Source organism: Pseudophryne corroboree, chromosome 3 (genome assembly GCF_028390025.1).
Source record: "Pseudophryne corroboree isolate aPseCor3 chromosome 3, aPseCor3.hap2, whole genome shotgun sequence".
Lineage (NCBI taxonomy): Eukaryota > Metazoa > Chordata > Amphibia > Anura > Myobatrachidae > Pseudophryne > Pseudophryne corroboree.
The window spans coordinates 471,953,051-471,975,554 of record NC_086446.1 but is presented as its reverse complement, the minus strand read 5'-3'; the positions used below and the strand labels follow the sequence as shown (position 1 = coordinate 471,975,554).

The 22,504-nt window shown below is 44.3% G+C and overlaps 1 protein-coding gene across 5 annotated transcripts in view; it reads left to right on the top strand.

Annotated features, from left to right (window-relative positions):
- Positions 1 to 22,504, top strand: part of GAS7 (growth arrest specific 7) — a 675,298-nt gene that overhangs the window by 615,262 nt on the left and 37,532 nt on the right. For all 5 annotated transcript variants that reach the window (XM_063960779.1, XM_063960781.1, XM_063960778.1 and 2 more), the window contains one exon: positions 3,740 to 3,814. In XM_063960779.1, the coding sequence (XP_063816849.1) occupies positions 3,740 to 3,814 (75 nt within the window). The remainder of the gene's footprint in view (positions 1 to 3,739; positions 3,815 to 22,504) is intronic.

Below are 22,504 nucleotides of genomic sequence, written 5' to 3'. Positions count from 1 at the left end.
CTGTAGCATGTCATGTAAGCTGTAGTTTTAAGATTTTATTTTATTTTTTTAATTGGAAAAGCCCCTTCAGACTGCCAGATATCCCTCCAGATTCACAACTACTGCAGATTCCATTGGCCATGTGAATTACAGCACTTGGCTCTGCACATGGCAATCTGAGACTTGTGTGTGGCTGCTCAGCCAGGAAAACCCAAACCAAGATGCTGCGATGAGTTGCTTCCAGACACAGGGCCTAATTCAGATCTGATCATAGCAGCAAATTTGTTAGCTAATGGGCAAAACCATGTGCACTGCAGGGGGGGCAGATATAATATGTGCAGAGAGAGTTAGATTTGGGTGGGGTGTGTTCAAACTGAAATCTATATTGCAGTGTAAAAATAAAGCAGCCAGTATTTACTCTGCACAGAGACAATATAACCCACCCAAATCTAACTCTCTCTGCACATGTTATATATGCCTCCCCTGCGGGATCCGGTCTCTAGGTCGACAGTATCTAGATCGACCACTATTGGTCGACAGTAACTAGGTCGACAGGGTCTCTAAGTCGACATGTTATGAGTCGACAGGTCAATAGGTCGACATGCGTTTTTCACGATTTTTTTTTCTTTTTTTGAACCTTTTCATACTTAACGATCCATGTGGACTACGATTGGAATGGTAATCTGTGCCGAGCAGAGTGAGGCACCTTGCCATGCGAGGGGACACGGTGCACTAATTGGGGTTCCCGGTCACTCTACGAAGAAAACAACACCAAAAAAAACCATAAAAAAACTCGTCGACCTTTTGACCTGTCAACCTAGACCCTGCCGACCTAAAAACCCCTGTCGACCTAGAGACCATGTCGACCTAGTTACTGTTGACCAATAGTGGTCAACTTAGTTACTATCTACCTTCCATACCACACCCCTCCCCTGCAGTGCACATGGTTTTGCCCATTAGCTAACAAATTTGCTGCTGCGATCAGATCTGAATTAGGCCCTCAGTTTAGATCTTGGTAGCTGGTGTGGCAACTGAGGATAGTATTATGCCTTACCTTCTTCAGCGTTCGGCAGTTCCATTCTGTGAGCTATAATTCTAAGCCACATTACAATACTTTACAATAATAACGCTTACAGGTGACTGTGGCAGCCCTAGCAAGAGAGACATTTGATGAGCGCACTATTCGGAAAGCTGGCATCCTGTGACAGTGCCACTTTGAATGTTACTGAGCTCATCAGTACAACTCATTCTACTGCCAATATATGACTGTGGCGTTTGCATCGGTGTTGCTGTACTGCAGCTGTTCGCAATGGGTGTGGCTAAAATGGCCAATCACACAAATAAGAAGGTTTGGGTCACATACTTTAGGCCATGTAGTGTAGTTTAAAAGGACAGTGGGCCTAATTTGGGTTTGTAAGCAAAGCAAAAAAGCACACAACTGGGCAAAACCAAGCTGCACTGCAGCTGGGGCAGATGTAACATGTGCAGAGGGAGTTAGATTTTGGTGGATTATATTTTTCTGTGTATGTTAAATACTGGCTGCTTAATTTCTACACTGCAATAAAGATTTCAATTTGAACATACCAAATCTAAATCTCTCTGCACATGTTACATCTGCCCCACCTGCAGCATGGTTTTGCCCAGTTGTGTGATTTTTTGCTTTGCTAACAAGCCTGAATCAGACCCAGTGATGATCCTCTATATTTTATTCTGTCTTTGTATTGTCTAATGAAGATAATACATTTGTTGCTGCTATTATTTTGTCAATTTTGCACTAGTTAACCTCTGTATAGATTATATAAAATTCTTACCAGCCATGTTCACTGTTTCACAAATAATTAAATTGTCCTAATTGCCTTTTTCTAACTAATCACAGCTTAAGCCTCTATTTACAAACCAGACTAAAGGCCCCCATACATCAGCAATCCATTGGGGCAATTTACCAATTTGCAGAAGATTGTATATATAAATCTGCAGTGTACAGTATAGGGTTCACATATCGTGAATTCAGACTGTAGAACTGGTTAGGATTGGTAAATCAGGTTGTCCAACATGTTGAATTTCAGAGATCACTTGGGGCTGTAAATGCTAGTGTATGGTAACAATCAGCAGATTTTCAGACCATTTCTACTAAACTGTTGAACTTTTCAAGATTGGCAGTTTTGTAGTTGCTGAAAATAATCCGCAAATCACTGAAACATATCTGTCCTCCATATCCCAATCAATGGTGCAATAAAAACACTTCTCCAACTTCAGCCATTAGTTTTTGCAGTGGCGGAACTTGCGAGTGGTGGGCACAGGTGCAAAAATTTGCTTTGGGCCCCCCTCCTCCATTCCACAGGGAGAGGCAATAGACAACAGGGAGCAACAGAGGGTGATGTTTAGAGGCAGAGGGTGTCAAGAAGAGGCAGAGGATGACTGGGGAACATGCATTACATATATGCACACAAACCTACATAAAAATGGCATAAGTACTATATAAGAGAGAGGTACATAATACATATCTATTACATATGTAGTACTAGTATGTATAGCTTTATTATGGAGTATTTTTATTCCATTTATATGTAGTGAGGCAGAGGGTGACGGGACAATCATATAGACATATATACACAGAAATCTACATAAAAATGGCATAAGTACTACATAATACTGGTGTATATACTACATATCTATTACATAGGTAGGAACAGTACGTGTACCTTTATTAGTACTTTTAATCCCATTTATATGTAGTATTTATTCCATTATTACCTGTTGGTGACCTTAGGACACTTCTTCTCATCTGCCTCGGAGGCACCGCGGAAGATGACTGAGCCCGTGATCAGGACAGCGGCAAAGAGCAGCATTAGATTTAATTCCAGCAGCCATAGCATGAAAGACTGCGAACAGGGGCTGGGGCGCGGGAGAGAAGGGGCACGGTCAGTGAGACAATAGTGGCTGCCGCGGATCACTCCAGTAATCTGATCTGCGGCAGGCACACAGAGAGTGGTCCTGAGTTTTCAGTTGAGTACAGGGGAGATTCAGGCCCCCTGCACCTAACGTAACAACACCCCAAGGAGGACAGCCTCGGGCTTGGTCCCAGGCACACAGTGAAGTCAGGGTAAGGGAAAGAGGAGGGGCTTAGATTAGAGTGGAGTGCGGCTCCTCCTACCCCTCCAGCTGAAACGGCAGTGTTAAGTGCTACTTGAGCTGTGGGAGACTGGACAGAGTGCTCAGTGCGGACTAGTGGTGGCATATAATGAGTCAATGTGACGCACTGTAATGCCACCTGCTGTGGGCCCTTTCACTGAAGGCACCGGCTGCACTGCTGCTAGTTCCACCGCTCAGTTTTTGACCAGACCCAGCTACTGTTTTTGAAAATTACTGCAAAATAATATTCATTAGCTGATCAAGGTTGCAGTTCCTAGAAATACCCCTTCTCTACTCTTCCTGTAAATAACCCTCTGCTGTTACAAGAAAGACCACTGCTGTTGCATCTGTAAATAACTGCTGTTACTGGAAATACCTTTTCCCTTTGCTGTCTCTTTAACTACTCCCTAGTGTTTATGGAATTTTTTTTTTACTCTTTGCCATCTCTATAAAGCTGGGAGGACCAGTTTTCTCCGTCACAAACACCTTGCTCTTACAGTAAATAACTCTTCTATCATTTGCTGTTACTGTTAATAGCTCTTCCAACTTGTCGTATATTTATTTGCCTGCTATTATTATTCTTATTTCCTCTGTACTTAGATTCCTATCCTGTGTTTAAATTTTACAGAATAAAGATCGAAGAAGAATATGCAAAAAATCTTGCAAAATTATCACAAAATTCACTGGCATCACAGGAGGAAGGGTGAGTTGTCATAATATGTATGAACATACCGATACATGCAGTAACAGACTGGATTCATGAACTGGCATAAACAGAACTTCCCATTTGAGATGACACTGACAGAGGCAATCTGTCTTATACTGCTAGGTTCTGCCTATTTCCTAATATTTTATGCCACTGGCCACAGACTAGAGATATCAGTAGAAGAATTCTACAAATGTATAAAAACCCCTAAAGTAATAAAGTATTTAAAAATTAAGTAAATTGCATTGGAGAGTGTGGATAGTACATGTTTATCTACAGCTATATTCCCTCTAACAGAAGCATCCATGATACAGCAATGCTCTATGTAAATGTGCAAAATGGTTTAGCTGCATTTTTAGAAACAAATTCTGAGCTCATTTTAACAACGCTAAATCAGATAAATTGAAAAGCATTCCAGATAGCCCTGTTTCATTGGCCCAATTAATGATCTTGGTGTGTGTGCATTGTGTGATAAGGTTTCGCAGTCTTATCTCTCCCAGACTGGTTATTGTGCCGTATTGCATTAAACCTTCTGGTTCTGCTTCTGTGGGGTTTTTTTTTGGTTGTTTTTTTTTTTTTTTGGCAAAGCTTTATGTTACAGCGCACAAATTGTTTTTGTCACCTTCACCTAGTCTAGTGTTTCCTTTATTCTTTCACCATTTTTGATATTTTTTGCAATCTGTTTTTATTTATTGGGTGAGTAATTAAAATACAGATCAGAAAAGTGCACAAACCATATTGTACAGAAGCTAAATATACTGTTACATGTAAACATAGCAGAATGTAAATGGATCAAGTACATAAAAACTGGAGTACATGAATACCAGTTATAGGTTCCAAGTGAGCGTTTAAGGGGCAATTCCAGTTACACACAAGATTTTTGCTGCAAAAATTACTAGGGCAACCATTTTTTCATTAACACGGGTATGTGCACCCTCCGATTTCTGCACTATCCAGTTGGAAATAAAATAGGTAGCGGTAATTTATTTTCTGCATAAAACGGCATAAAAAATAGAAATAAAATGTGTAATGGTGTGTACACACAGTGACATATTTTCTTACGATTTTGACTATATAGTCAAAATCATAAGAAAAATGAGTGCAGATCGCAAGGTGAAAGTCACCTTGCGATCCCGCGCGGTCTGCATTGCAAGCCTAGATAGACTGTGCAGGTAAGTACATTTTGACTATCTCATAGAAGAGAGAGTCAAAATTGACACTTAGCCAAAATCGCACATGGGTGGTCATTCCGAGTTGTTCGCTCGCTGCCGTTTTTAGCAGAATAGCGATCAGGCTAAAAATGGGCGATTCTGCGCATGCGTATGGGCCGCAGGGCGCACGCGCTAAGTATTTTCACACAAAACTATGCAATTTTACACAGGTCCGAGCGACGCTTTTCAGTCGCTCTGCTGATCGGTGAGTGATTGACAGGAAGTGGGTGTTTCTGGGCGGAAACTGAGCGTTTTCCGGGAGTGTGCTAAAAAACGCAGGCGTGTCAGGCTAAAACGCAGGAGTGGCTGGAGAAACGGGGGAGTGGCTGGCCGAACGCAGGGCATGTTTGTGACGTCAAAGCAGGAACTAAATGGACTGAGGTGATCGCAAGATAGGAGTAGGTCTGGAGCTACTCAGAAACGGCATGATTTTTTTTTTTTGCAATTATGCTACTCTTTCGTTCGCATTTCTGCTAAGCTAAGATACACTCCCAGAGGGCGGCGGCCTAGTGTGTGCAATGCTGCTAAAAGCAGCTAGCGAGCGATCAACTCGGAATGAGGGCCACAGTCAGTATCGCAAGCACAGTCATTATGTGCTTGCGATGCCGACCTAGCCCCTGTCACGTAGTGAGAATCGGGCTTAGCCCAAATCTCACCGTGTGTATGCACCTTAAATCAGCCTGTACCACCCCCACCCCACTCATATATTTGGTAACCGTAGTGACTGATCTGCACATATTTTTAAAATGTAAAAAAAGCTAACTTTTTTATTTAATTAAAAACAAATAAAACAAAATAGTTGATTTTGGGGTGAATTGAGGCCACTGTTTTGTTTTTTTTTTTTTGTTTTTTTTTTTCATTGCAGTAATGACATGTACAGTACTGTAATTATTGGCTCAATTAAGATAATTGAAAACTTCCATATCCCATAGATTCTGAACCAAGTCCTGACGTTTTTACATTAAAATAAAGATCTTTCCTAACTTTGCACCTGCTCTGAAGCTTCGAGAAAAAAAGCTGCATTATTTTCTATTGAGATTACTGTGGCTGAATTTTCCTCAGCTAACTGAATGGGAAAAACCTAGCGCCGTAAGAGAAATGAAAATTTAGCCTCCAAATGGATATGCCCCAAAGGGTCTGACTCATGTCAGCTGCATTGCACATTCGAAAATAAATGCAGATCTCCACTTGTATTCAGAATTGGCTGCATCTATGAGTTCACACTGCCCCCATTAATCCACTTGTAGCGGTCATCATGATCAGCAAGCACGCGCACCAGCCCTCTCCTTGATGCAAGACCCTAGTCTGAAATCAGACAGATCTCTGCGTACATTCACTTCTGAGCAGCCTGTAGTTACGTATACACACCCTTACAACACTTCTCCTAAGTGTGAAATAAAACAAAATAGTTGATTTCTGAACGCTCCCTCCTCCCCCTGCGTAGCTTGACCTCTGAGGTCACGCTGTGCAGTCACCAGGCGCCGAGCACGATGGGAAGCCGGCCGTCACCCGCCGCCGCGCCAGGAGGAAGATTCCCACCCACCCGGGTGGTGAGTTATATGGGCGAGGCAGGTGGGGAGAGACGGGGCGTGGGGGATAGGCGGACATACATTAATAAAGCCAATCCCGGGATTGACCATTTCTCTGACGTCCTAAGTGGATGCTGGGACTCCGTAAGGACCATGGGGATTAGCGGCTCCGCAGGAGACTGGGCACAACTAAAGAAAGCTTTAGGACAACCTGGTGTGCACTGGCTCCTCCCACTAAGACCCTCCTCCAGACCTCAGTTAGATTTCTGTGCCCGGCTGAGCTGGATGCACACTAGGGGCTCTCCTGAGCTCCTAGAAAGAAAGTATATTTAGGTTTTTTATTTTACAGTGAGATCTGCTGGCAACAGACTCACTGCAGCGAGGGACTAAGGGGAGAAGAAGCGAACCTACTTAACAGGTGGTAGTTTGGGCTTCTTAGGCTACTGGACACCATTAGCTCCAGAGGGATCGACCGCAGGACCCGACCTTGGTGTTCGTTCCCGGAGCCGCGCCGCCGTCCCCCTTACAGAGCCATGAAGAGTCCGGAAAATCGGCGGCAGAAGACTTCGGTCTTCACCAAGGTAGCGCAAAGCACTGCAGCTGTGCGCCATTGCTCCTCATGTACACCTCACACTCCGGTCACTGATGGGTGCAGGGCGCTGGGGGGGGCGCCCTGAGGGCAATATATGACACCTTGGCTGGCAAATCTACATCATATATAGTCCTAGAGGCTATATAGATGTAAAATTACCCCTGCCAGTATTCCAGAAAAAGCGGGAGAAAGTCAGTTGGAAAAGGGGCGGGGCTTCTCCCTCAGCACACTGGCGCCATTTTCTCTTCACAGTGCAGCTGGAAGACAGCTCCCCAGGCTCTCCCCTGTAGTTTTCAGGCTCAAAGGGTTAAAAAGAGAGGGGGGGGGGGGGGGGCGGCACTAAATTTAGGCGCAATATATGTATACAAGCAGCTATTTGGGGAAAAATCACTCAGTTATAGTGTTAATCCCTGCATTATATAGCGCTCTGGTGTGTGCTGGCATACTCTCTCTCTATCTCCCCAAAGGACTTTGTGGGGTCCTGTCCTCAGTCAGAGCATTCCCTGTGTGTGTACGGTGTGTCGGTACGGCTGTGTCGACATGTTGGATGAGGAAGGTTACGTGGAGGCGGAGCAGAGGCCGATAAATGGGATGTCGCCCCCTGTGGGGCCGACACCAGAGTGGATGGATAGGTGGACGGTATTAACCGACAGTGTCAACTCCTTACATAAAAGGCTGGATGACGTAACAGCTGTGGGACAGCCGGCTTCTCAGCCCGCGCCTGCCCAGGCGTCTCAAAGGCCATCAGGGGCTCAAAAAACGCCCGTTACCTCAGATGGCAGACACAGATGTCGACACGGAGTCTGACTCCAGTGGCGACGAGGTTGAGACATATACACAATCCACTAGGAACATCCGTTACATGATCTCGGCAATGAAAAATGTGTTACGCATTTTCTGACATGAACCCAAGTACCACATAAAAGGGGTTTTATTTTTGGGGAGAAAAAGCAGCCAGTGTTTTGTTCCCCCATCAGATGAATGAATGAAGTGTGTAAAGAAGCGTGGTTTCCCCCGATAAGAAACTGGTAATTTCTAAAAAGTTACTGATGGCGTACCCTTTCCCGCCAGAGGATAGGTCACGTTGGGAGATATCGATTAGGGTGGATAAGGCGCTCACACGTTTGTCAAAAGGTGGCACTGCCGTCTTAGGATACGGCCACCTTGAAGGAACCTGCTGATAAAAAGCAGGAGGCGATCCTGAAGTCTGTATTTACACACTCAGGTTATATACTGAGACCTGCAATTGCCTCAGCATAAATAGGGCTGCTGCAGCGTGGTCTGATACCCTGTCAGATAATATTAATACGCTAAGACAGGGCAGAGCCGAAACTAGGGAGGGGCTAGGGGGGCATGTGACCCGGGCGCGGGATTGGATAGGGCGCTGGGATCAGCTGCGTCTGACACAGCAGAGAATCTAGTGAAGAAAAATGGGATTTGTAGTCATGTGTGCTACTGCTTACACTTTATGCAGTAGTATAGAGACTACAAATCCCATGAGGCATTGCACCCTGCAGTAAGATGGCCGCCGCTGCTCGAGCTAGGGAGTCAGGGTAACGTCTAGTTTCCCTTCCTCAGCTGCAAGCCGGAAAAGTATACCAGCCGCCCGCCCGCCCTAGCTATGAATGTGGTCATGCTGCTGACCTTTCTCTGGCCCCACACAGCATTGCATTCAGCGTTTCAGCCCGCTGACAGCACAGTGATGGATGGAAGCAGGATGGTGAGAGGACCGGAGGTAAAACACACACACACACACACACACACACACACACACACACACACACACACACACACACACACACACACACACACACACACACACACACACACACACACACACACACTGTGACTGGTGTTAACCCCTGCAGCTCATTTAAACTAGTTTACTTAAACTTATATACAGTATATTGCCCTAATCTATAATGCTGAGACTGCTCATCTTCACCACGGTGACAGCTACAAATTTTATATAAATATATATATATATATATATGCGTGTGTATGTGGCTGCGTACATATATACACATGTTTATATATATATATATATATATATATATATATATATATATATACATACACCATGTGTGTATTACGGGGGTCTGCTGGTCTGAGGGATATCTGTTTTGTGTTTAGTTGTTTGTTTCTTACTTATTTTTATTTTATTTTATTTATCTATTTTTTTTAATTATTCTTCTTATTATTATCATTTTATATATTTTTAAAAAAAAAAAAATTTTTTTTTCGGGCGCTAAATTTCTGTCTTGCCCCGGGTGCCGTTAGTCCTAGTTTCGGCCCTGGACAGGGATAATATTTTGCTAACATTGAGCATATTTAAAACGTTGTCTTATATATAAAGGAGGCACAGAGGGATATTTGCCGGCTGGCATCCAGAATTAATGCAATGTCCATTCTGCCAGGAGGGTATTAGAAACCCGGCAGTGGACAGGTGATGCTGCCTGTAAAAGGCACATGGAGATTCTGCCTTATAAGGGTGAGGAATTGTTTGGGGATGGTCTCTGGGACCTTGTATCCACAGCAACAGCTGGGAAGAAAATTTTTTACCTCAGGTTTTCTCACAGCCTAAGAAAGCACCGTATTTTCAGGTACAGTCCTTTCGGCTTCAGAAAAGCAAGCGGGTCAAAGGCGCTTCCTTTCTGCACAGAGACAAGGGAAGAAGGAAAAAGCTGCACCAGCAGCCAGTTCCCAGGATCAAAAATCTTCCCCCGCTTCCTCTGAGTCCACCGCATGACGCTGGGGCTCCACAGGTGGAGACAGGTGCGGTAGGGGCGCGTCTCGGGAACTTCAGGGACCAGTGGGCTTGCCCACAGGTGGATCTCTAGGTTCTGCAAATAGTATCACAGGGATACAGGCTGGAGTTCGAGGCGACTCCCCCTCGCCGTTACCTCACATCAGCCTTGCCGACTGCCCTCGGAGAAAGGTAGTACTGTCGGCAATTCACAAGCTGTACTTCCAGCAGGTGAAAGCAAGGTACCCCTCCTTCAACAAGGCCGGGGTTACTATTCCAAAATGTTGTGGTACCGAAACCAGACGGTTCGGTGAGACCCATTCTAAAATTGAAAGCCTTGAACACTTATATACGAAGGTTCAAGTTCAAAATGGAATCGCTCAGGGCGATTATTGCCTGGAGAATTTCATGGTATCACTGGACATCAAGGATGATTACCTGCATGTCCCTATTTACCCTCTTCACCAGGAGTACCTCAATATTGTGGTACAGGATTGTCATTACCAATTCCAGACGTTGCCGTTGGTCTGTCCCCGGCACCGAGGTATTTACCAAGGTAATGGCCGAAATAATTATCCCGTACTTGGACGATCTCCTTATAAAGGCGAGGTCCAGGGAGCAGTTGTTCGTCGGAGTAGCACTATCTCGGGAAGTGCTACAACAGCACGGCTGGATTCTGAATATTCCAAAGTCGCAGCTGGTTCCTACGACGCGTCTACTGTTCCTGGGTATGGTTCTGGACACAGAACAGGATAAAAAGGGTTTCTCCCGGAGGAGAAGTCCAAGGAGTTGTTGTCTCTAGACAGAGACCTCCTAATACGTATACAGGTGTCGGTGCATCAATGCACGCGAGCCCTGGGAAAGATGGTAGCTTCTTACGAAGAAATTCCATTCGCCAGGTCCCATGCAAGGATTTTCCAGTGGGATCTGTTGGACAAGTGGTCCGGGTCGCATATTCAGATGCATCGGCGGATAACCCTGTCTCCAAGGGTCAGGGTGTCGCTGTTGTGGTGGCTGCAGAGTGCTCATCTTCTAGATTCGGCATACAGGACTGGGTCCTGGTGACCACGGATGCCAGCCTTCGAGGCTGGGGGGCAGTCACACAGGGAAGGAACTTCCAAGGCTATGGAAAAGTCAGGAGACTTCCCTACACATAAATATTCTGGAACTGAGGGCCATTTACAATGCCCTAAGTCAGGCTAGGCCCCTGCTTCAACACCGGCCGGTGCTGATCCAGTCAGACAACATCACGGCGGTCGCTCATGTAAACCGACAGGGCGGCACAAGAAGCAGGATGGCGATGGCAGAAGCCACAAGGATTCTCCGATGGGCGGAAATCATGTGTTAGCACTGTCAGCAGTGTTCATTCCCGGAGTGGAAAACTAAGAAACCTCCACCCGGGAGAGTGGGGACTTCATCCAGAAGTCTTCCAAATGATTGTACACCGTTGGGAAAGGCCACAGGTGGACATGATGGCGTCCCGCCTCAACTAAAAGTTACAAAGATATTGCGCCAGGTCAAGGACTCTCAGGCGATAGCTGTGGACGCTCTGGTAACACCGTGGGTGTACCAGTCGGTGTATGTGTTCCCTTCTCTGCCTCTCTTACCCAGGGTAATGAGAATAATAAGAAGGAGAGGAGTAAGAACTATACTCATTGTTCCGGGTTGGCCAAGAAGAGCTTGGTAACCAGAACTCCAAGAAATGATCTCAGAGGACCCATGGCCTCTGCCGCTCAGACAGGACCTGCTGCAGCAGGGGGCCTGTCTGTTCCAAGACGTACCGCGGCTGCGTTGACGGCATGGCGGTTGAACGCCGGATCCTGAAGGAAAAGGGAATTCCGGAGGAAGTTATCCCTACGCTATTTGAAGCTAGGAAAGAAGTGAACGCAAACCATTATCACCGCATATGGCGGAAATATGTTGCGTACTGTGAGGCCAGGAAGGCCCCAAAGGAGAAATTTCAGCTAGGTCGATTTCTGCACTTCCTACAGTCAGAGGTGACTATGGGCCTAAAATTGGGTTCCATTAAGGTCCAGATTTCGGCTCTATCGATTTTCTTCCAAAATTGAACTGGCTTCACTGCCTGAAGTTCAGACTTTTGTTAAGGGAGTGAAAGAAAATAATAGGAGTAAGAAATCACAAGGCGCCACCAATTCAGTATATAGTACTACATTAAAATCATACGTCCCTTTTGTAGCTGAAATTCAATTTCATGCGTCCAGGCTTTCCCTCTCATTCATTGGACAGATTTATCCATGGATATGCAAAATTAGAGGGGAAATACCATCATGTGCAGATAACATAACATTTATTATAACATCATGCAAGATGTAAACAGATTAAAATTTGAAAATTGGACAGGTAAAATTAAGCAATGGCAGCCACAGTAGATCCACAAAATAATTACCAGATGGTCTGAGAACCCAAAAAAGTTCTCAAACAAGCTCTTACATCACCAGTAAACCACCCGGATCTGGAAACTGGGAACAAGGACCTGGATCTTATTAGGCAGGATCTGCTGTATAAGGCTGGTGTAGATAGTCAGATGGCCAACGCGTTTCAACTCCTTCCTGGAGTCTTTTTCAAGGCATAATGAGCATATCAACACAGTGTCCTATTTAAATGTGTAAATGGCCAATCACAATGTCCCTTTTCGGCGGGATATCCAAAGGACCTTGTTTTCTGTGGTCATGACGACCGCTCACAACGTATCGTCATTTCCGGTGTTACTTCCCGCGGATCGTCACTTCCGGCGCGTCTGTGCATCGCATCCTGTAGTCATGACTGCAGGATGTTATTGCTAGTACGTCCGGCGCGTCGGACATCGCTTCCGGTTAGTCATCACTTCCGCCATGTCCCCCGTGCGTGGATGATGAGATTCAAAGTCCCGCACTGGATTACAAAGAAACCGGAAGTCCATTCCATATAGTGCAGACGAGGGAACATGTGAAAAGTCCTTTATAAGACTAAATCAACAGTTAAAATGCTGTAAAAATGAAACAAACAACACACATTTAAAAAACAGAAATGGTGTTCCGTTTCACCATTTAATAATAAAAGTAAAATTAATGACTTTTAAACATCTTAAGTAAAAATGACAGATAAAATCCTTGTATATATAAATTTTACAGGCAAAACAGTTAGGAAGAGGAAGAAAAAGACCCCACTAAATTTCTAAATAAACCACTTTAGTTCGAAGTCTTTATTCAGACCCATAGGATGGAGAGTATTACATTCATATATGAGTTGCATCTCATTCTTAGCTAGCAGCGTTGCACTGTCTCTCTGACGCTGATTGTTTTTCACTATTTTCATAGCTGCGAACTTTACAATTCCTCTAGTGGAACATTCATGTTTAGATTTAAAATGGTTTGACAGTGCATGTGTATCAAGGCCTTTTTTAATATTCCTGCAATGTTCACTGAGGCGGATCTTAAGGGGTCGAGTAGTGCGTCCAATGTAGAAAAGATTACATTTACACTGGATAAAATACACCGCATTCTTTGTATTACATGTGATAAAATCCAGAATTTTAACCGTATACCCATTGATACAGATAGGTTCTAATTTCTTTGATCCATCACTAGGGATTTCCCTACATCCAATACAGGCTCCACAGCGATGGAAACCCTGTGTTGCAATTCTTGTATCTCGTTTTTTAGGGGGTAGATAGCTTTTAACCAGTGTCTTTCTCAGGTTGGGAGCCTTCTTGTAAATAAATCTTGGATGTGCCGGTAGTGATGTCCCTATAATTGGATAATTTTTTAATATATCCCAATTTCTTCTCACTGATTTTTCTAGTAATCTGTATTGGGAATTGAAACTCGTGACGAATGCCCACTCGAACTTTTCCTGGTTCGGTTGTCTAGATTTATTTCCTTCTAGAAGGGCCTTCCTGTCAATCTTATCGACCTCCTGTATGGCATGCAGCACTTTCTCCTGATTGTATCCACTTCTTTCAAGCCTTTCTCGTAGACCACTGGTTTGTTCTTGATACATCTCTTCTGTTGTACAATTTCTTTTTAGGCGTTTTAATTGCCCTTGAGGAATGCTATCTAGCCAGTTAGAGTGGTGACAACTATCTATATGAATATAACTAAGAGAGTCCGTATCTTTCGTGAAGGTCTTTGTGTGGAGACGGTTATTTTCAACATAGATGGTTAAGTCTAGGAAATTCACTGACTCCTTATCTATAGTGTACGTAAGGTTTATATTCAAAGAATTGTTATTTAGGTGGGAACAGAAAGAATCTAAAGATGACCTGTCTCCCCTCCATATAAATATAATGTCATCAATGTAACGTCTCCAGGACACCAGGTTCGCTCCAAATGGGTTGATGTTAAAAACAAAATCCGATTCCCATTTGCCCATAAAAATGTTGGCATAACTGGGAGCGAACCTGGTGCCCATGGCTGTGCCTACTTTTTGAATATAATAATCATTCTCCACAATAAAATAATTGTTGGTAAGTATGAACCTGATACCCTCCAAGATGAATTTCTGAGTTTCCTCCTTCAATGAACTGGTCTCCAAAGAGATTTTGGTTGCTAGAATACCCGCATCATGTTCTATAATAGAGTAGAGTGATTTAACGTCGGCTGTAACTAACACGAAGTCCTCCTCCCACTCAATGTTAGACAGAAACAGTAAAGCATCCTTTGTGTCTTTAAGATGGGAGGGATTATTTAATACTAGCGGTTGGAGAAAAAAATCAATATATTCTGATAAGTTGGCTGTAGCCGAATTGATCCCCGACACTATAGGTCGACCTGGGGGATGTTTCGCATCCTTGTGCACTTTGGGGAGCAGATAAAGAGTCGGGACTGTGGGAGTTAAATTCAAAATGAATTCTTTTTCTCTATCTTCTAATACCCCCATGGTATTATATTTCTCCAACAGAGTTTGTAACTTGGAGACAATTTTTGATGTAGGGTCAGTCCTGAGTTTGGAATATTGGCTTTGGTCTTTTACATGTAGATCCAGTTCTTTACCATACCACTCACTATTCATGACCACCACTCCTCCGCCTTTGTCGGCAGGTTTAATTATTAGATCCTTATTGGATCTTAGTTCCTTTAGGGCTGTTCTTTCTTTATACGAGAGGTTGCTTTTGAATCCTCTGGGTTTTATATTCCCAAGGTCCTCCTGCACCATCTCACAAAAGGTCTCAATGAAATTGCCCTTTACATGAGCAGGAAAAAAGGCCGACTTGGGTTTGAATGGTGTTGGATTAATTATCTCCACTTGGCCAAAATCTCCTATGAGTGATTTAGTTGCAAAAAACTTCTTTATACAAAGTTTACGGACAAATTTGTGTATGTCCACAAATGTTTCAAATTTGTTGATAGAAGCAGAAGGTGCATACTTAAGCCCCTTTTCCAGCACACTTTTTTCATGCTTAGTTAATACATGTGAGCTGATGTTGAAGATTTTGACACCTTGAATTTCCTTTCCTAGTTCAATCTCCTCAGAATTAGACCCTAATGTGCCTTCTATAGGTAGAGGTTTTTTATTCTCCCTCTTTTTTATTCTATTTAGCTGGTTTCTTCTTTTCTGTCTCTCTTTTGTGTATTGTCTTCTTTCTTTCTTTTTCCCTCCTCTCTTCCCTCTGTGGGTTCTGAAATGTCCTACTTCCACCTTGTCGTCCTCTCTCGTTTGTCTAAAAAACGTAGGTTTCCCTCTCTTTCATTTAAAGCCCCATATCTATTCCTCAATTGTATCGGTCTGGCTTCTCTGGTTCTCCAGTCTTTTCCTTCTCTCTGTCCTTCCCCGCCATTTCTTCTTGTAGTAGAGTGACCTTCATATTCCTCTCTTTCCAGATAGTTCCTATTCCGATTCTCCTCATCCCTTCTGAACCTCCCTTGTTGATGTGGGTAGTTCCCTGGTTTAACTCGCCTGTTAAGGGAGTGCTGCATAGTCAGCCCCCGTTTGTGCCTCCAGTGGCACCGTGGGATCTCAACGTGGTGTTGGATTTCCTGAAGTCGCATTGGGTTGAGCCACTTAAATCCGTGGAGCTATAATACCTCACGTGGAAAGTGGTCATTCTGTGGGCCTTGGCGTCGGCCAGGCGTGTATCAGAATTGGCGGCTTTGTCATACAAAAGCCCTTATCTGTATTTTATATGGATAAGGCGGAATTGAGGACTCGTTCCGAATTCCTTCCTAAGGTGGTATAATTTTTTAATGTGAACCAACCTATTGGGGTGCCTGCGGCTACTTGGGACTTGGAGGGTTCCAAGTTACTGGATGTAGTCAGGGCCCTGAAAAGTATATGTTTCCAGGACAGCTGGAGTCAGGAAAACTGACTCGCTATTTCTCCTGTATGCACCCAACAAGCTGGGTGCTCCTGCTTCTAAGCAGACGATTGCTCGCTGGATCTGTAGCACGATTCAACTTGCACATTCTGTAGCTGGACTGCCGCACCCTAATTCTGTAAAAGCCCATTCCACGAGAAAAGTGGGCTTTTTTTGGGCGGCTGCCCGAGGGGTCTCGGCTTTACAACTTTGCCGAGCTGTTACTTGGTCGGGTTAAAACATTTTTGTAAGAGTCTACAAGTTTGATACCCTGGCTGAGGAGGACCTAGAGTTTGCTCATTCGGTGCTGCAGAGTCATCCGCACTCTCCCGCCCGTTTGGGAGCTTTGGTATAATCCCCATGGTCCTTACGGAGTCCCAGCATCCACTTAGGACGTCAGAGAAAATAAGATTTTACTCACCGGTAAATCTATTTCTCGTAATCCGTAGTGGATGCTGGGCGCCCATCCCAAGTGCGGATTGTCTGCAATACTTGTTTATAGTTATTGCCTAACTAAAGGGTTATTGTTGAGCCATCTGTTGAGAGGCTCAGTTATATTTCATACTGTTAACTGGGTATAGTATCACGAGTTATACGGTGTGATTGGTGTGGCTGGTATGAGTCTTACCCGGGATTCAAAATCCTTCCTTATTGTGTCAGCTCTTCCGGGCACAGTATCCTAACTGAGGTCTGGAGGAGGGTCTTAGTGGGAGGAGCCAGTGCACACCAGGTAGTCCTAAAGCTTTGTTTAGTTGTGCCCAGTCTCCTGCGGAGCCGCTAATCCCCATGGTCCTTACGGAGTCCCAGCATCCACTACGGACTACGAGAAATAGATTTACCGGTGAGTAAAATCTTATTTTTTCAATCCTGATACCCGGGATTGAAAAATTGGCCTCCCTAGTATTAAAGGTCTTTGCGATCATTTTTCGTGAAAAACTGCGTCAAACCCTTTAATTCACTTTTAGTAACTAAGATCGTATTCCCCATATTTATAATGAGAAATGTTATAATGGGGATTTTTTTTTTTAATGAACCCTATGGTAATTACGCCAGCAACAGCTGGCGTAATCACAGGGATCTCTGAGTACCCCAATAATGCTGCAGAGGGCATTCGCAGGGACAGAGCTTTCTCCCTGCATGTGACTAATGGTACATCCATGTGACGTATATAATAAACGCATTGCGAGTTTGGCTAATTTTCTCACCTCACAGCCACATCTGAGGATGCGGATTGTGATAAATCGGCCCCTTAGTGCAGATTTTGCCTATGATGTAGAACCATGATTTCGGCTACTAAAATATTTTGATGATCCAAAGATGGTCACACATGCTACAGTGTGATATGTCAATTTAGTTACTATTCATGGCTAATCTGTCACTGTATCATGTGGCTCCAAAACAGTTGGCCAGCCCAATCAAACTTTCCTCAAGGCATGACGTTAGAATAGGTACAAAAATACAAGTGACCACACATGGATATCTAATTCTACCTCAATAGTGAGAGCCATGAGGCTCGAATCACTGTAAGGCTGGGTACACACTTAAAAGATCTATCTGGTAACCCACCATCACACCGACGGAGTGGGCTATACACACTTGCCAGTTGGCCGCTCAATATGACGTGCCAGATGTCATAACTGGGAGGGCATTTAAATATGCCCATCAAGCTGTGGTGTCACCGTTGGATGGCCCTGAAGCCAATGTACAGTAGGATGGTGGGTTGCCTGTACATACTGTACATGCAGGGCTGACCTGATATGTATGTAAATTACGTCATTCACAGACATATTGGGTGTACGCACCCGCCAAACTGTTCGCTATATATAGCTCGTATGACGAACAATATATCATGAAGTGTGTACCCAGCATTGGAATGATTCAATAAACATTGTACTCATTTTGTGGTCACCAGCTATAATTTCATCCCAATTACTGTAAATAATGTTACAGTGTATGTGGCTAACTTTAGTGATTCAAATTAAGAGATACAAAGAAAATGAAGCAGTACAGAAAATGATGTTGAACCAATATTGCAGACAAATCATAATCCTTAGATAAAAAAGATGAACTATTTGTGAGAGTTTGGAGAAGTATAAGGCCCTAGGATGACTTACTACAGTATATAGCTGAACCGAGCAAGGCACACCTATTTCTACTGCAGTGTCCATCGCTTAACAGCTATATACTCATTGAAAAGAACTGTATGAAAGAAAATGACGACTACTGGATAGTAATACATAGCACGTCACTGCCACAAGAGAAAAACATACACAGGTTGAGTATCCCATATCCAAATATTCCGAAATACAGAATTTTTTGAGTGAGACTGAGATAGTGAAACCTTTGCTTTCTAATGGCTCAATGTACACAAACTTTGTTTAATACACAGTTATTAAAAATATTGTATTAAATGATCTTCAGGCTGTGTATAAGGTGTATATGAAACATAAATGAATTGTGTGAATGTACACACACTTTGTTTAATGCACAAAGTTATTAAAAGTATTGGCTAAAATGACCTTCATGCTGTGTGTATAAGGTGTATATGTAACATAAATGCACCCTGTGCTTAGACTTAGGTCCCATCACCATGATATCTCATTATGGTATGCAATTATTCCAAAATACAAAATAATCCGATATCCAAAATTATTCTGGTCCCAAGCATTTTGGATATGGGATACTCAACCTGTATTTCTGTGCTCTATACTGCTGAACGGAATACATACTAATTACCGTCAGGCGGGATGCCGGCTGTCAAGATCCTGACAGCGGCATCCCGTACACCAAAATGCTGGCAGTGGGGTGAGCGGTACGAGTCTCCTTGCGAGCTAACTGCGCTCGCCACGCTGTGGGCTCGGTGGCTCGCTAAACTCGCCACAGGATCAATTCTCAATTTATGGGTGTCATGGACACCCACGAGTGAGAATAGTCAACGAATGCCATGATTCTGGCTGTAGGCTGTCAGGATTCCGGTGTCAGTATCCTGACAGCCAGCAAATAGATTGCATTCCTGATGAACAGTGAGTGACTGGTTTGGTGCTGGAATATATAATAAACTGTGGGATTGAATTTACTATGCTGCCTTGGGGAATGAATTAAACAGTTACTATGGACCTATATCAATTGAGTAATATCATTTGGGTGTTCTCCTTTATGTCTTGGTAATTGTTTGGTCATTTTAAAATAACAGTGGTCTATATTTATTAATCTGAGCCATTGCCTTGTCCAAACTCTGCCAAATAGTTGGATATTACTTCTACAATACTTCTGAATTTCACGTTGGTTTGACATTCACTCCCAGTGCCTTTGTACATTATAACTCTATTGCCACCCCACAATCTCCATTTTAAAATTAGCTTAGGGATTGGATTTTTGATATTTCTATATAATTATTTATATAGAGCGCCTCATGTTTTCCTTTTTTAATTCGGTTTTAGCATTTCATAATATCAGACATGTTTTCTGTCTTTTGAGGTGTAAAAGAGCGATTTCCTATCAGGCAAATGGCTGGAAAAGGTTGATTAAAGATTCACTTTCGAGGGGGCGTGGCCACGATGATCATGGAGTAGCACACATGTTGTGTAGCTCTCCAGCTTTTATATCCTGCTGACCGATCCTGCTTCTCCCATTGGGGCTGTTTTGTGGACCACGCTGGCTCTGCAGGTGGGCGCCCTGTCTTGACCCACTTTCAGCCACTCTGAGTCCGGGACCGCTGCGCTGGGAGCCGATTACTGCGGGTATCCTGAGGTGCGCTGGTGACACGTGGGATGCCGCTGCTGAGCCGTTCTCCTCTCCTCCGGTTGCCCCTGTGAGACGGCCGCTGCTGAGACCCGCTGTGTGGGTCATCGGAGCCAGCCCTGCATGCTCTCTCACTTAACCCGAGCCAGCCCAGCACGCTCTCTCACTTCACCCCGCCGCCTGCCCTCCCGCCTCCCTGCTGCCCGCTATCTCACTCCCCCGCTCTCTTCCTGCTCTGCTCAGCCCTCCTGGGCACATCTAGACAGGGGAGCGGGCCGAATTGCAGCTGCGGGATACAGTGCTGGTGGGGGTAGTGTGCTCTGCATCTCATATACACCCCTGCTGTCCTGGACCTTTTTCGTCTCTGCTGTTCACTGGGGCGCGTCCCGAGCATTAGCTCCGCATGCTGAGGGAGTCCGTGCCCTTCTATCCAGCCTGGATTTGTTACAGTGGGGGCCAGCATTAGGTGCCTTACTTAAAGTGACGGCGCCATTTTATGAGAAATATCTGTATGGTACGGCTTGATCCACTCTGCACTGATTGACGGGGACAAAAGGTTTTGTCCTTATTTATATATATATCCTACACCTTTTGTGTTTCTACTATTGTGATATTTTTTCCTATACGCGCACCCTCTGTGATTCTGGACTGTACCCTATTTGCCAATACTTGCAATTGCTACATACTACCAGTCCGGCACTGTAACGACGTGCTTTCCAAAATGGTGAAGGGCCACCAGAATACTTCTGCAGCGGGGACGCTGGAAAGGTTTGCCAGGAACCCCCCTTCTCAACAGCAGCGGGTGGGGGATATGCGGCATGAGGCCTCGCCCCCGTCACCCACGAATAGCTCTGCGTCATCTGAACCACCGGACGCTGCTCTTCAAAGAGTCTTGGATGCAGTGGCTGCTAGTGAAGCTCGCTTGGCTGATAAGATTGGGCAGGTGCAGGCCGATCTTTCTATTATTCATCAATACCTTCAGTGTGTGAGAGAGAGGGTTGGAGAGGTTGAAACTCATGTCTCCACTATCGAGGATACGGTCACTCCACTGGGAGGAAAACCAACGCCTTGGTATCCCAGATGACAGAGGTGCGTAAAAAACTGACGGTTATGGAGGGACGCTTACGGCGCAATAATATTCGCTTCATTGGCTTGCCTGAAAAAGAGGAGGGCTCGTCTCCTGAAGAGTTTCTTGAAAAGTGGCTCAGGAAGCATTTGGGTCTGAGGAATTTTCGTGTTACTTCACAGTGGAGCGAGCCCATAGGGTACCGATGCGCCCGTTGCAACCGGGCGCCCCACCCCGTACCTTTATTGCCAAGTTGCGTCATTTCCATGACCGGGACACTGTTCTGAAACTTGCTCGCACAAAAGGTCCCCTCAAATGGAATGCAGTGTATGTGCAGAAAGACAGAGCTCAATTTATACCTGTTAAACGGAGGCTCCGTGAGCTCAATCTACCCTACGCCATGCTGTTTCCCTCAAAGTTGCGTGTGGTAGCTGATGGTGAAACTAAATTCTTCGCATCCCCCTGTGAAGCATCAGTGTGGCTTGATAGACACTTTCCAGCGAGACGTGCTCTTGCTGACACATGAACGATTCCTGAGGTTCCAGCTGCAAGTATTATTCTCAGCATGTTATGTTCTTGCTATATATAATTGATATGTAGTTGTGTATGTTTTGTGTTTATTCCGGATGACCGTTTAGCATTGTCAGACTATTTCTGTTTCCTCATATGCTGATTTGATTTTCATAAGTCTAGGCTTCTGTGTCGCTATGTGGCGGAGTCTTATGATATGGTCCTTTCATATCCGAATGTATTATATTCTTTTTTCTTTTTTTTTTGTTCCTAGGCCCTGGGGGGAGAAGGTTTTTTTCTTATTATGCTCTGGTTTAATAGCTGGGAGCTCCTCTTTTCTCAGTGCCATTCAATTCTCTGCTCCCCCTGGACTATAGCCTTAAGTGTGTTTTTGGGTTTGGTGGTTGTTGTTGTTTTTTTTGCCAGTTATTGGTATAACAATTTTGTTGTTGTTGAGGGTTTAGTTCACTGTTTAGGGATCCAAGTATGCTGCGGGTTGGGAGTAGTATACAGGGTGGGTGGTGGGTTTTTGTTCCAGATTGTCCTATGTTTAAGTGTAGATGTTTAGGTTTTGATTGTGTGTGGATTGCTGTTCTGTGTGACGAGCAGTGGTATTTTGTGATGGCTGTGGCTGGCTGTGGGCTATGGGCCTTGATAATGCTACAATTCCCTATGGCTGGACTTAGAATATTATCGTGGAATGTGAGAGGGCTTAATGACAAAATCAAAAGATCCCTGGTACTCAGACAGATAAGACAGTATGCATCTAATATAATATGTCTTATGGAAACTCATCTGATGGGCAGTAGGATTCTTTCCCTTAAGAGACCCTGGGTGGACTGGGCGTTCCACTCTATGCACACGTCCGCTTCACGAGGGGTTTCTGTTATTTAAGAAAATGTTCCCTTTATTTTGGAGTCTGTACAAACGGACCCTTGGGGGAGGTACGTGTTTTTGAATTGCAGAATAAACTTTATCCCTTTACTTTTGACCGCTGTGT